Source organism: Aythya marila (genome assembly GCF_965140915.1).
Source record: "Aythya marila genome assembly, chromosome: 8".
Classification (NCBI taxonomy): domain Eukaryota; kingdom Metazoa; phylum Chordata; class Aves; order Anseriformes; family Anatidae; genus Aythya; species Aythya marila.
In genome coordinates this window covers 12,077,620-12,091,689 of record NC_139049.1, presented here as the reverse complement: position 1 = coordinate 12,091,689, position 14,070 = coordinate 12,077,620, and the positions used below count along the sequence as shown (strand labels likewise).

The window sequence follows — 14,070 nt, the reverse complement described above, 5'->3', positions numbered from 1 at the left end:
GCCATGGGGTGTCCAGCCCTGCCTCTCCTGCCACAGTACCACAGTAAATCCTGCTACAAACTGAAAAAAGCCAAAGCACTTGATCATATCTTGACTGGAACATGAAATTTTACAAGCCGGGATACTGGGTTGCAGATCTCCAGCTGGTGGATGTTCTGTTCTCTCCTGTTTGGTATTTCACAACAGGAGCAAGTCTACCCACATGGCCTCAGTGCAACCGTCCTTGTGCTCATACCTGGTGCTGAGCTGGAAGCCGAATGCTCCAGAGTATCTTGTGTTCCTTCAATGTTCTCCTTGTTCTCTGCCTGTTTCTTCAGTGTTCTAGTCTTGGAGGGAAGCATGGGCAACCGGGGCAAGTAAGGAACTATGGAGGAGGAGGAGGCCGTTCTTCCGAGCTCTTCTGCTACCTCTGCAAGGGGAAAAAGCAAGCAGAATCGTTGGAACAAAGACCAGCAGAAGAGGAGGAAAAGCAAATACGGGTCTTTACTGCAGACCCAGAGCAGCACGAAGAGATACGTGGCTGAGAGAAGAAGCAGTTTATAAACTTAGTTTTTTATTCCAGTCCAGAGGTGTTTAGGGTAAGTGATGTTTTACATAATGACTTCAAACTCCCATCTTTATAAATTCAGCCAGAAATGGTGGTAGGATCTGTACGAGCTGTATGCTGGGCTAAGGTGGCCCAGGAGCTAAAGGTCATGCTGGATACATTTACTTCTGTTTCTAATTAAGGTGCCTGGTGTTGATCCCCTCCAGGTTGAGTCCAGGTTGAAGTGAAGACTGCATGTTTCCTTCCCAACATTAACACAAGGTATGTGATTAAAAAAAAACAAACAAACAAACAAACAAAAAACCTCCTGGCCACCCCCAGGTTAACATTTGTGTAGGCCACTTGATGTGCCTATTATAGATCCTCCCTGGTAGAATTTCCCCTTGTGTTTTTTGGTAGCAAGGCAGTGGATGGATGAATGGGCTTCATATTTCATTTCAAATTTGAGCTGTTCAGACAGTTGTGCTTGTCTGCTGCTTACTATCACACTTCTCACTTATATTTATCTCCTAGTTGACTAGATTTGAAAGTTTCATTGCAGATTCACTGCTAAAAGTAGCTAGGTAGAAAATGCAGAGGTTAAGGCAGATTTTTTTATTTTTTTTTTTTTAAATGAAAGCTGGTAGAATGCTACTGCATGACCTAAATTCTGCAGTCAAAAATAGACTGTGATATGCATGCACCTTTTTCTCTCGCTCACTATTCCTCTCTCTCTAGTCTGGGAAACAAGAGGCTTCCTCTAATAGAAGAGACAATATTCCTTAAATGAACTGTGTTATCTGGCTGCTCAGATTAATTAATATGCCATCTCTGTATTAAGTGTCTAAATGTTATTCAGTATTTGTGCAGAATGTAAGAGCATGTATTGACAGACTTATGGATAACAAAGGAAGTAAGGGATGAAGCCTCACTGCAGCCTCCAGAGCTAGGAGATGAGCATTAAGAGGCTGTGTGTAAGAGTGCTCCAGGGGCTTAAACTCTTCTCCTGTTTCAGAAACCAAGCAACAGGGGCTCTCACCCTCCGAGATGCTCGAGTCGTGGAACATGGTTTCAAAGGCCTGGTGGGTCTCAGCAAAGGAAGGTCGGTCAGGCGGGTTCCACTTCCAACCTGCAGTGGGAGAGCGCAGATTAAGGCTCAGTGCCTGCAGCAGGTAGGAGATGATTTTTTATTCTTTTATTAATACAGTTTACATTTGTTATGCAGCATCAGAGAGCTTTTTGTGGCAAATACTAAGCAACACACTTGGAGGATGTATTTTGTGCAACCATGTCAACTCCTTGTCTCCTGCAGAGCTGTTATGTTTGCGGAGAACTCAATTTCTTTCTTTTTTGGGGATTCCATTGTAAGAGTCCTGCTCACAAAAGGACAGTACAATTTGCCACAAAATGCTATCCAGCTGTAATCAAAGATGACAGTTTTTGAGAGTTCTTGTTCCTTAGAGACCAGACTCATTTTACATCAGTGACCAGGTACGTGTCAGGTGACAGGGACTTTCCCATGTTAGCTAACAAAACGGCACATAAGCAAGGATTTAGAGTTAACCACAGATTTCACCCATCCCTCCCAGGCTTTGTTCCCCAAACTGGAAGAAGATACTCACATGCCCTCATCAATTCGTAAACCTTTGGAGGGCACCCCTCCGGTTGTTCCATCCGATAGCCCTTTTCCAGCAGATCATACACCTGAGAGAGGTCAATGCCTGGGTACGGTGACATCCCATAGGTAGCAATTTCCCATAACAGCACCCCAAAGGCTGCAAAAGGAGGAAAACAAAATTCCTGGTCATAAGACTGCCCACCTCCTATGTTGCTTGTTATATTTTGGCCTTTACTGCAGTTTGAGGCAGAATCTCTTTGATGCAGATGCTTCAGGTCAGCCTAGGTGAAGACAGCACACACTAAAAACCCTATTGATTTGTGAAGCTGTGGCCTGGCGTGCGCCTCCCCATGTGTTTTTGCCCAGGCCAGAACACAATTTACTCTTTAGGCTAGCAAAGAAAAAAAAAAAAGAAACATTGAAGTTGAGTTTTCTTACCCCACACATCTGATTTGATTGAGAAGGTGTTATAGGCCAAGCTCTCGGGAGCAGTCCACTTGATTGGGAACTTGGCTCCAGCATGAGCTGTATATGTATCTCCAGTCATAAGTCGACTTAAGCCAAAGTCGGCCACCTTCACCACATGATTTTCTCCAACTAAGCAGTTCCGTGCTGCCAAGTCCCTGTATAAAGAAAAGAAGCACACTCCTTTACTGGAACAAGAGCAGGGCTTTTGAATACAGTCCTGTACTAGCACAGCCTGCTCCCTGCTCCTGCAGGAGGAAGCACTCCCTTTACACAGCAGGTAAAGACAATGTGAGCTCTGTTCTAAACAGTGTCAGGCACTGAGCGCATGTATTCCTAGGAGCTGGAAGCTGGGATTAGGGCTCTTTCCAGTAAATTACCAGTAACGATAGCTGCTACAATGAGAGGTTTATGTTTCTGAAGATTAGGATGAGAGCAGCAGCTCATCACACTGGTACCAGCTTCATGGCACTGCTTCATCCAACTGGATAGGTTGGCAGGGTCTTGCCCAGAGCGGGGTTATTGGAACAGGACACCACCAACTTTCACAGCCATCAGGCACATGCGCACAAGATTGAAAGCCATGGGGAGGAGATACCTCAAGACAACATTAAAACCAAAACAGCCAACGCATGACCTACTGTAAAACATAACTCTGCAAAAAATCTCCCCAAAAGCAAGAATTCCCAGGCCCTCACGGTGGTGGCCTGTCCACCATTACAATCTGAGTTGGTACCAGCTTAATGTGATTTCACCCACCTGTGAATGAAGTTCTTCTTCTCCAGGTACTCCATAGCAGAGGAGATCTGAGTGGCCATATAGAGTAACACAACAGCACTCACTTCCTCCCGGTTGCATTCCCGTAAATAGTCTAGTAGGTTCCCATATGGCATGTATTCTGTCACAATGTAAAAGGGTGGCTCCAGGGTACACACACCTGGCAGTGAGGAGAAAGGGGCATGTGAATGAAGCTGCCATTGCTTCCCTACCTTAGTGGTGGTCCTGATGTTATATCCATTCGTTGCATTTTGGACCAAGGATTGTTTCTCTGGAAATCAAAGACTTTCATCTACAAGACTTGGATTGATGCAGCCCAACTTAAAATTCAGTGCTTCTTTCTACTTATCTGGCTATCTACTTTCTGGATAGTGAGAAACATGCCCGTTAAAGCACCACTACTCCTATATACTGTACATAAAGGACGTATACCATATATATATATATATATAGAATATTACCACACACTGTTGTTTGGAGAGTTACAGAATGAAATAGGAGTTATTTTGAAGACCTATGATTTGCTTTTCTTCCCCCCTCCTCTTTCTTAAAGCTAAAGAGTGGCCAAGTGGAAGTGGGTACCTGTCAACTGGCCAGCTTTCCAGACTGAAATGTCACTACAGAGGAATGTGAAGCACTCCCATGTGTGCTAGCTGGGTAAGCCATCAGCACGGTGGGACCTGCTCCTGAAGCAGCATTCTCACACATTCCTCAGATGACTCCTTGCTACAGTCATTGCAATCATGTACAAAGTATGTATTAGTGGAGGAGGAGGGCAACAGGATACTCATGTCAAATCTGTGAACTCCCACTGCAGCACTGCTGGATTCCTGCTGATACTGTTATCCACATTCAGTAGTAAAACATGACTACACTGCGTATCAGAAAGAGCAAAAATGCATCTCTGATGAGCAATCTTTTTCGTGTCTACTGCTGGAACCAGACAGGGCTAGGCAGACGCTTCATCTGTGGTGTCCTTTTTTTTTTTTTTTTTTTTAAATGGACATAGAATAGGTGACATTATTAAAATCCTTCACATTCTTCACATTTCTCCTTTTATCCTAGGCTTGGCTTGACAGCTTTGCTCCTGAAAGCAGCAAAAGTCCAGACGGAACCAAACACTAGTGACGGTTTAATGTGTCCCCTTAATAATCTTTGTACACGTAGAATTAACAGCTATGCAGACTATGTATTAGTGATCATCGTATCATGCACGTGCCAGTGAGATAAACAGGGCACAGCCAAACTGAAAAGCCTGCAGCTTTCTTCCACTCATGTGCTGTTTGATCTGACTTGCGTCTCCACTGCCTTGATCTCATGTACTTATTTGGTGGTAACACGATGGTCCCTTGCAGCAGTAGTGATCTGGCTGTCTTCTGTTCAGTTACAGATTGATTGCTTCTACTCACTGCAGCTTTTTCTATAAATGTCTCTGAGTTGAGAATTACAAAGAAGAGTATTTGTTGTATTTCTATTGTATTTTTTTTTAACTTTGGGTTTTCTTTTTCTTTCTATCAGAAAAATAACTAATGGAAAATAATTTTATAAATCTTAGTTAACTAAGTAGAAAAAAAATCTAATTTCACTGATTTCTGAATCCTGGAGAATGGCTAAAGGCAAGGGTACAATCTTACAGGAGACTGATACTGCAAACTTTATATAATGCACAGTCATGCATCAGCAGCAAAGTTGCTTACTAATGTAAGTGACCGTATTTGATTTATTTAAAATTAGTGTCTCAATACTACACAAAGGAGTAAGCTATAAAAATATCACCTCATAACCCTGACTTCATTCAAAAAGTTATATAAATACATAAAGTCTGCCACTCCTTTTAAAGGAGAGGAATTTCATTTTGGCAGAAGCCTGAGTAAGAATATAAAGACCAAGGTATTTCACTAACCTAATAACTGCACTAGATTTGGGTGCTTGATTTCCTTCATCACAGCAGCTTCTTTCAAGAACTCTTCCACCTCCATGGTATCTTCCTAGACGAATAGAAAAGGGAAGATTAATCTTCATGACCAAGGTGTGCTTAACACTACATATTTTAGCTGAATATAAATAATTCTTATCTCTGTTCTGCTGTTTTGCCTTTTACAAAAGCAAAAAAGGGTCTTTAACAACCCTGAAAAGCTAGCCTGCAGCATGGTCAAATAAGAAATCTGCAGTACCCAGAAAGTGTTAGACTCTACCTAGCAGGTAGCCACTGGCCTACCAAAGCAGCTGTGGCTAATAAGGGGATGACTCTAGGAGTCACTGACTTAGTTTACCTGTCTAGCTATAAAAATTAAGCTTGCAATCTCCCTTACTTAGGGGGTACCTAGAAGGTTAACATTCAACAATGGTGATGTTCAAACAAACAGAAGACTTTGAAAATTAATATAAATGGAGATGCTGATTTTTTCCAGAAGTAAGGGAGAGGTACAACATACTTCCACCACCAGCTTCCACAGCTCTTCTGAGGGAAGGGAAGTGGACATGTGGGTAACCATTTCTACAGATCTGACTTGGCCATGCAGTTCCTGCAGGCACTTGCTGGACCAAATTCCAAATTGCTTTTAAGCCACATGCATTGCTGCAAGTTTGACAAGCTAACTTAGCTTGAGCAACCCTCAAGTATGGAATTTATGCAGACCAGTACACTCCATTTTCATATATTTGTATCATTAGGTGGTATAATTGAGAATGCGACCAACTTCCTTATCATAAGAGGTTACTACATGAACAGTGCACAACAATCTGAAAACTCACCTTTAATGTCTTCACAGCAACCGTGAGATTGTATCTCTTCCAGACACCAACGTACACCTCGCCATACTGCCCACCCCCAAGTTTGTGCTTCATGGTGATGTCAGTCCGCTCCATCTCCCACTTGTCGTGGATGGGGGACACTCCATAGACAGTGGGCTTATTGCACTTAGGTGCTGGGTAATGCAAAGTTGTCACCAGGCCATCAGCTACTGTTGAGTGATGGTGCACTAGCTCGGCTAGTGTGCTGAAACGGCTCTCTGCTGTCACATAAACCTGTTGAGAAAGGTCCAGGAATCTATTTAGTTGAAGACAGCTGAGAACTTCCAGTAACACTGGAAAACAGGTACAGTAAAGACATTCTCACAGGTTAAAAACAAAGTAATAGAGCCAGATTTTAGAATACTTGTTCTCAGTTTGTTTGGGAAAATGAATCGCCCTCCACAGGACTTTTACTTGCAGAAGGAAACAAAATATAAGGACGGCTAGAGCACTGCTGACTCCTGCTTTGTGTTTTACAGGACTAGAAACCAGAATTCTTGTAGCCACACCTGAGTCCAGTTTCTACATCTCTCAGCACAAAATACTGCCATTTGATCAGGGTTAAAACTGCTGACTCGCCAAAACTCTGCTTGTTCTAAGAAGACCAGTAGAAAGGTATCACCACATCAAAACAAAAACACAACTGCTTTGCTCCCCAGCTGCTATTTCAGCCAGAAAAGTGCAGTTTGCAGTCCTTCCAAAGTGGTATTGGGTGTTACAACCAACCTCTTGGCATAGAAGGTTCTTTTTTTATACTAATAAGCCAGCAGGCCTTCCTCACACACACTCCTTCTTTAACTAACAGCCTGCAACTTGCGATTCTGCACCACCTCTTAATATTTTTATTTCCTTTCTGCACAGCATTGTCCAGAAATCCTTACCTTTCCATCTGAGGTGGTATTGATCCTGTAGTGGTAAACGCGTCCCTCGTACCTGAGCGAGATGGATAGCTGCCCGGGGCTGCTCTCGCTTTCACGAACCAGGAAGCTGCCGTTGATGAGACTGCTCAGCAGATACTCTGCTGCACTGCGTGACACCGGCCCATGGTACCATGAATGTTTTTCCAGGCTGTTCACTGGTGTGATGTAGTTGCTTGGTACCCAGCCCTGCCCATTCTTCGAACGTACCTCGCTCCATTCACCGTTCTGGTTGTAACCCAGGACTCGCAACTTCTCACCTATGAGCAGAAGGAAAAAAGCAGAGTAAGCACGATACAATCTATTGGGTCTCATCGAGTGGGCTGACAGGGAATGTCTCTCTAAGCCTGGGTTTGTAGCTAACAAATAAAAGTCTGCAGCAATGATTTTGTAACTAAATTGCTATATATAAAGGGTTTGTAATGTAAAGTTTCAGACAGAACTCCTTATGCACTGTTCCTAAATTAGTACTACAGTGTGATCAACTCAAAAACCTTCCCGCAGTCCATGCTTCTGGACTAGAAAGCTGTGTGTTTTTTTTTTTGGAGGGATGAGGTTTGTGTCCATCTTAATGGCATTTAATAAATAATTTATATAAATACAGATATAAAAATGGCTTTTTTTTTTTTTTTTACCAGTTGTGCAGCAGGGCATATTCTTATATACATACTGAACAGAAACAGAAAATCTCTGTGCCATTCTTAATTCTTGATTTTGCTCCAGCTGAAAGTGCTGAATTCTATTTTTGCCAGTAATGTAAAGGTTTTCCCAAAATAGGTGTCTCATGTGACTAGTGATCTGGGGAGCCTGGATGTAGCTGCGATAGATTGGTATTATACGAAGCTGTATCTGTACTAGAACTGCCCAGCAGGTGTCGCTCCAACACAAGTGAGAGAAGGAGCGTGCTTTTAATCCATCAGTTTAGAGAGCAACCTTCTCTAGCTGCACTCGTTCTGTTAAACGGAACAACAGAAGAGGAATTCTGCTTTCTATTTTCTCTTGCTAAGTTTACAGCCTAGTAGCTGCCGTGTGATTCGAGCCTTACCTTTGGTGATACTGAGCGTGTTGTCACCGCTTGCTACAAAATCATAAAGTGCAACAAAGAGGTTGGGATCGCTCTCAGTGGCTCCAAGCAGGTTCTCCTTGGAGCTCCACCTGATGGCTTCGTTCAGTGCCTGGGGTTCAACATCGCAACCATAGGGGCGGTGCAGGGCCTCTGAAGAAAGGACAAAAGAGGAAATTACTTTGTGTGCAACTGTAAGTAAATCAAAACCCAGTGTGCAGCAGAGCAAAGCTCCTACTGCACAATAAGCCCTTTATGGAAAGGGAGCACAACGCGTGCACGTCTTAGATCAGAGGTTAGTGCTAAAAGGAGACTAGAGAAGATGATTAACTTCATAGATAGTAAATAGCAAGCTGCGTACAAAATGTTTATACTAAATATTTATTCTATTATTTTAATTACATACACATGTAATTAAAAGCTTTTAGGTATTCACAGACAGAACAATGGAGGAGAAATTAAAAGTGCTTTTTCGATGTGAAGTAGTGAAGGAATCCTTTTCAAGACAGAAATGTCGTGTTTGTCATCTTTGTTGTTTCTGTGGCTTGGATTTGAAAGCAACATTAGAAATAGAGGTAAGGCAGACTGAATTATGACACATAATATGCAATAGTAACTGATTCAGTATGAGTAGGAATGACAGTAATTTGTGATACATTTCAAGACTATGCAAATAAGAAGGTGGAAAGCAGACAGGGCAGAAAGTACTGAGGATGATGCTAAGCATTTAGCAACAGTGTTCCAAGGCAATTCTGTTTTTCTGTTTCAAATTAAAATGGATGCATACTTGTTAGTAAGAAGGGAGTGGGAAGAAGAATCAGTCTTGAACGTGTTTTACAGACAAAAGTAAAAAAAAAAAAAAAAAAAAAAAGTTCCTGTGAGGATGAAAAGTAATCCAAATATACAAGGTTTTGTAAAGAACTAAAGTAAAAAGCAAAACTTACTGGTTGTACTGTAGTTAAAAAAAAAAAAAAAAAGAAAGCGTCAAGACCATCATTGGCTTTCTAATTCATAGTGGGATTTTCCAGGAACATGTAGCCCATTCAATTTCAATGTTAGGACACAAGGAAGAGCCAAGATGTAGTTTCGTACATGTGGGGTGCTCAAGGGGGCAAAAACATGAAAGGGTAACGAAGTAATAACTATTTCCTCTGAAGGCACAACTGACATACGTTCCTGCCCCACAGCCTCTTGTTGAACTTGGGTTTGAAACCATATTACAAACAGGCTTGGCCCATTTCTGTGGGTCTGGGAAGTCAGGCGCAGGATGTTTTTAAGCAGACCACTACAGGAGGACATGTGCATGTAACTACAGCCCCTACACACACGTTCTCATGAGATCTACATTTGTGAGCGATAACTAGTCTGTAAGGCACCGTAAGAGAACAAAGAGCCCAAATGCAACGCAGGAGAGGAAAACTGGGAAGTCGGTGAGACACAAAACAGGAAGAGGCCTAAGCCAAGCAATAGACAAACACAGGCCAAATCTGTGCACGTGACAGAGCTCAAGCCTGGAAAACTATAACGTCAGGGGTGTTTCCCAGAGTCCACGTTCAATTTTTTTAAGCTATATTATATGTACGTGAGAAAGGAAATGGCTGAGGTTTGTTCTGGCTTGTTCTTAAACACATCGCTAAGTGGCTTTTGACTGCATTTCTGGTAATCACTCGGGGTTATACTGCTGGCGTAACCCGCTCATCATGCAATTTCTGAACTCTTGCCTCCCAGCCTTGCCAAAGTAGCACCTATCAAGGTTCTCCTACCAAGAACAGAAGTGACCAGAGACTAAGCTACCAAAATATCCCTTCTTTAATTTCAGTTTCTGCAGATGCAGTACTTAAACATGCTTCTTGTTGCTAGCTATCAACTGCAGTTAGTTTTACAACATACTAACCTATCAGACAAAGAGTCTAGGAGGACTGGTGCTCTCATGGAGAAGAGAAAAAATACCAGTGCCTGCCCTGCTACCTACACACAGCGTGGCTGCCAACCTACTGTTCCTTTTTTTTTTTAGGGCTGGGTGTGTGCATATGCAGTTATTAAGCATCAGGAACAGATGAAATGGCAAGAGAAAAGAACAGTGGTTCCTAAATCCAGCTCTCTTTAGGGAGTACAAACACATGTTCATTAAATAAGATATTCTTTACATGCCTCCAATGACTTGTGTTAGAAAAAGAGAGGGGTTTGGTGCCTTAAGCTAAGTCACTCAGCAAGTCTGCTATCCAGAAGAGCTGAGTTATGTCTCTGCTAGCCATAAGCAGCAAACACAAAAGCTGGCAGTGTTTCCAAAAAAAATATCCTGACCTTTCAGCTCCAGAATACCTTAATGGTGTTTGAATAACTTCCTACTTTCAATTATACATCTGCTGAAACGGCGAAGACCTTAACCAAAAATATATGCATTTGCTTTATTGCATAACCAATGTATAGTTTTTCTTTTTTGAGCCACAGCAGCTCAGGAACATCCAACCCTCCTCTAAACAGAAGCACAGAGCTAAGCATTTAGCCGTGTACTCAGTGGCAAGCCCCATGTCAGCCCCGCTCCCAAGCTGCTGCAGCAAATCCCCCGGCCAGCCCAGCACCAGGCGCTTCAGCCAAGGCAAAACTGGCAGAAATGGCACCTGCTGCTCAGCGCCGAGCAGCTCTGCCCACATGAAACCATTTGTGGTGCTGTGCTGGACTGCCAGCCGGGATTCAAAGCAGATGTGGGACTTCCACCACTTCCTTGGGAATGCCTGGGAGGTTGGTACGTGTTCTCAACACCCACGTCATGTACAGAAAAAGCCTGCAGAAGTTAATGTTTGATGAGGAGCTTCAATCACTTAGCTACAGCGCTTACCTAGAAATCACATTACCTAAAAATCAACTGCTTTTAAGAGTTGATGTCTCACTAACTTCCCAAACTCTCATTTTTAGAGTGACTCAGCTGCCTAAGTAGCAGTAAGGTAAACCAGTATCAACTGAAGGGGCATTTCCCGGGATACAGGAGTACCTGTTGCAGGTTGCTATTAAGAAATAACCTGTGCTGCTCATACAGCGTGGGATCTCTACCATCCAATATGCAAGGATAAGAAAGAGTTAAATGTGATAATCGCATAGACCTCAATGAGGAAACTAAGATAAGCGAAGCATATCACAAATGATGCCCTTCAAACCAAACAGTCTGTGAGCTCTATTCACACCCAGTGAGGAAATGAGCTGGGAAGTCCTGTTCTGTACCAGCTCCTTTGGAAGCCTAACCATAAATCATACGTGACCACTTTCATTTCCTAGACAATTGGAAACTTACATCATCATTTAGCGCAAAGTAAGAAATGCATGATCAAGCAAGGATGTTATGCTTCACCCACCTCCTTCCTTTTCTGTATTCCCACAATACAAATTGCTTCTCTCCAGACACGAACGCTTTTCCTATTCAGCCAACACGTAAGAGGCGTTTTGTCTCCCACCCTCTGCCACGGAGGCTACTGTTACCAATCTCTTCAGCTCAAGAGCAGGGCAAGTCTAGTAAATGCTAAATCTTCAACTTCAGAACCACATCAGGTGCTGGTAGTCTTTTTTTGTTCTGAAATACTGATTCTGTAACTGCTCATAAAAGCAGAGTATTTCAAATAATCCTCAAACCTGGATAAAAGCAGGCAACCTCAGTCCTGCCTGCACCCAGTCTTGTACTACAAGACAAAGACTTGAAAGGCCCCACGTCCTCCTTTAAGCACGCCGAGTACTGCAGGAAAGGGATGGCACAGCGTGACATCCCTACGTGTCCTACCTGTGAAACTCGACACACCGGGCTCAGAGGCTTCATCGCCAAGGCAGCAGAGCAGCTTGCTCTCTTTGCCATAGCTGCTAGACTGGAACAGGACGGTCCCCACGATCATGCTGCGCCTCACAGCAGGCAGAAGGCTGACACGAGAAATCCCGGAGTGCCCGCACAAACGCCACCACGTGCAGGCGATCGGTGCTCGCAGCGCTGGTGGCCAATGGAAAAGCAAGCGCTGCCGAGCGGGTGAGGAAAAACTAGGGAAATTGAGCTGCGGGTTACTGGGTTACCAGCTGGAAGTAAGGGTGGAGCTTCCCACGAAACGCTGAACAAACAAAGGATGTGGGGACCGGGCTGCGAGTTGAAACGCTTTTGAGATGAGCTATAGACAGAATATTGTGCCGCTAAGAGTTAGGCAACAAAGTGTTTGGAATAAAATAAATCGTTTCCTTGGAGAAGTTCCTTTGCACAAATTACAAAACAGATCACCCATTACGAGGACCGCCCAGATTGATTCATTTTTCCACTCCACATAAATGCCACTATTTATGAATCAACAGGAAACAACATGAATGAAAATATAAATCTAGGAGCTGTATGAGCAATGAAAGAGTAAACTGTTACATATTTTAGGATTTCAGAAAGAAACCGAAAGCAAGAGCTGTACAGTATGCCCAGGCTGAGCTGCACATTTAACGATTTAATAGTGTTCAGGTCAGCTCTGTGAAAGGATGCCATCAATTACCTTTCAAAAACCTAAGCTCTCTTTGATGAATTCTTTAAAAGACTTGGTTTTCTAGCTACATTTGTATGGTTTGCAGCAGGCCAGGTTCCTCCTAGCATGTGGAGGGGGAAGGGTTAAAGAATAAGCACTCACCATGGCAGTCTCACACCTGGGAGGCTGGTGGGCTGCAGAGGGGTATAAAAGGGAGCAGGGAAGGGGAAGCAAGTGGTTTGGCCTCTGGGAAGGGGAGAGAGGCTGTTACAGCCCACCAGCATCTCTAAATCTGCAAACTCTACTGCTACGCGAGAAAGGCAGCCACAGCACGTGAGGAGGACAGAGCTTTGACTAAAGGTAAGAAACGAGCAACCGGGTTTGTTATAAGCGTTTGTGTTGTGCAAGGCTGTGAATGAGAAAAAGGCATTCCAAAAAAAAACAAAAACAAAAACCCACAGATGTGCTGTGGTGACAAGGAGTTACTTCTCCCTGTGTGGCCTGTACCAAGAATCTTGTGCCTCCACCATCACCTAATGTAAGTGGAAAAACATAGCCTAAGGAAATACCTTCGGACAGGAACATGCCATTGTCTTCCAGAAGTTCGGACAACTGGGTGACCTTTCCTCCTTCTCCTCCAAAATGAGGCTTGGTGAAACTTGCAGCATGCTACCCAATACTCAGGTTTACTTAGGAGTCTCTAGGCTATCTTTTTCCCCATTTGTTTTTCTCTTGCAGTTTGTTTTCTATTCTCTTTTATGTGCTCTGGATGCCTTCAGTCACACTGGTATTTCAAGCAGTCTTAGTGTATCTGTTGATACACGAAGAATAGGTAGAATTTGTAGGGAAAGGCAGCATAGCCTGAGAAAAATGGAGATGAGCTTTGCAGCAAACAAACTTTCCAGGTGGGTCTGCAATGGCATCAGCAAATGTCAATTAGTATTAGCTGTAATAACTAAGCAAGGTAACAACCAATTTGCTTGTTAGTTAAAATATATCAGATGAGTAACCGATATCTCTGGAACAATGAAGGATTAGGGGAAAGCTGAGTTAGATTAAAAGTGTAGCTTGCAAACCAGTGCATTGAACATGTTACCTTTAGCCCCCCTCAGAGTGTTGGTGCCCTGTGACTGTCAGGCCTGTTAACGAGCTCCCGATGGCCATCAGCTGGTGCCACCAGTGGCGTGGGAAGGACAAGGGTGTCCCTGCACAGTGCCTGGATGTCTGTAAGGTCCTGTCATGTGCACCCAGGCAGAGTAAATTCAGGCTGCTTCCTAACCTCTGGACGAGCGCTATTTCTTCTACAATTGATTTCCTAGACAGTTATTCTACCCTGTAGGCCGTTACCTTGACATCTGCATCCACCACGACAAGCTTCCTGTTCCTATTCCCTTGGCTGTCAGTGGACGAGCCAGGCTCTTCGTCCTGGTACGCTC

The 14,070-nt window shown here is 43.5% G+C and overlaps 1 protein-coding gene and 1 long non-coding RNA gene across 3 annotated transcripts in view; one reads left to right on the top strand and one right to left on the bottom strand.

Moving 5' to 3' along the window:
* Positions 1 to 14,070, bottom strand: part of ABL2 (ABL proto-oncogene 2, non-receptor tyrosine kinase) — a 44,951-nt gene that overhangs the window by 5,987 nt on the left and 24,894 nt on the right. Inside the window, exons 1-10 of one of the 2 annotated variants that reach the window (XM_082766393.1) lie at positions 11,929 to 12,209; positions 8,142 to 8,312; positions 7,061 to 7,356; positions 6,141 to 6,413; positions 5,290 to 5,374; positions 3,369 to 3,546; positions 2,583 to 2,767; positions 2,149 to 2,301; positions 1,566 to 1,655; positions 236 to 409 (exon numbers count right to left, since the gene is read on the bottom strand). In XM_082766393.1, coding sequence (XP_082622519.1) covers positions 236 to 409; positions 1,566 to 1,655; positions 2,149 to 2,301; positions 2,583 to 2,767; positions 3,369 to 3,546; positions 5,290 to 5,374; positions 6,141 to 6,413; positions 7,061 to 7,356; positions 8,142 to 8,312; positions 11,929 to 12,037 — 1,714 coding nt within the window. In that variant the 5' untranslated portion in view covers positions 12,038 to 12,209. Of the gene's footprint in view, positions 1 to 235; positions 410 to 1,565; positions 1,656 to 2,148; positions 2,302 to 2,582; positions 2,768 to 3,368; positions 3,547 to 5,289; positions 5,375 to 6,140; positions 6,414 to 7,060; positions 7,357 to 8,141; positions 8,313 to 11,928; positions 12,210 to 14,070 lie in introns of those variants that run through there. The other variant, XM_082766392.1, reaches the window with a different exon arrangement.
* LOC309880930 lies at positions 425 to 7,170 on the top strand. Its single transcript, XR_014318046.1, has 5 exons — positions 425 to 578; positions 754 to 808; positions 1,542 to 1,698; positions 6,659 to 6,794; positions 7,041 to 7,170. It is a non-coding gene; the product is annotated as an uncharacterized lncRNA (long non-coding RNA).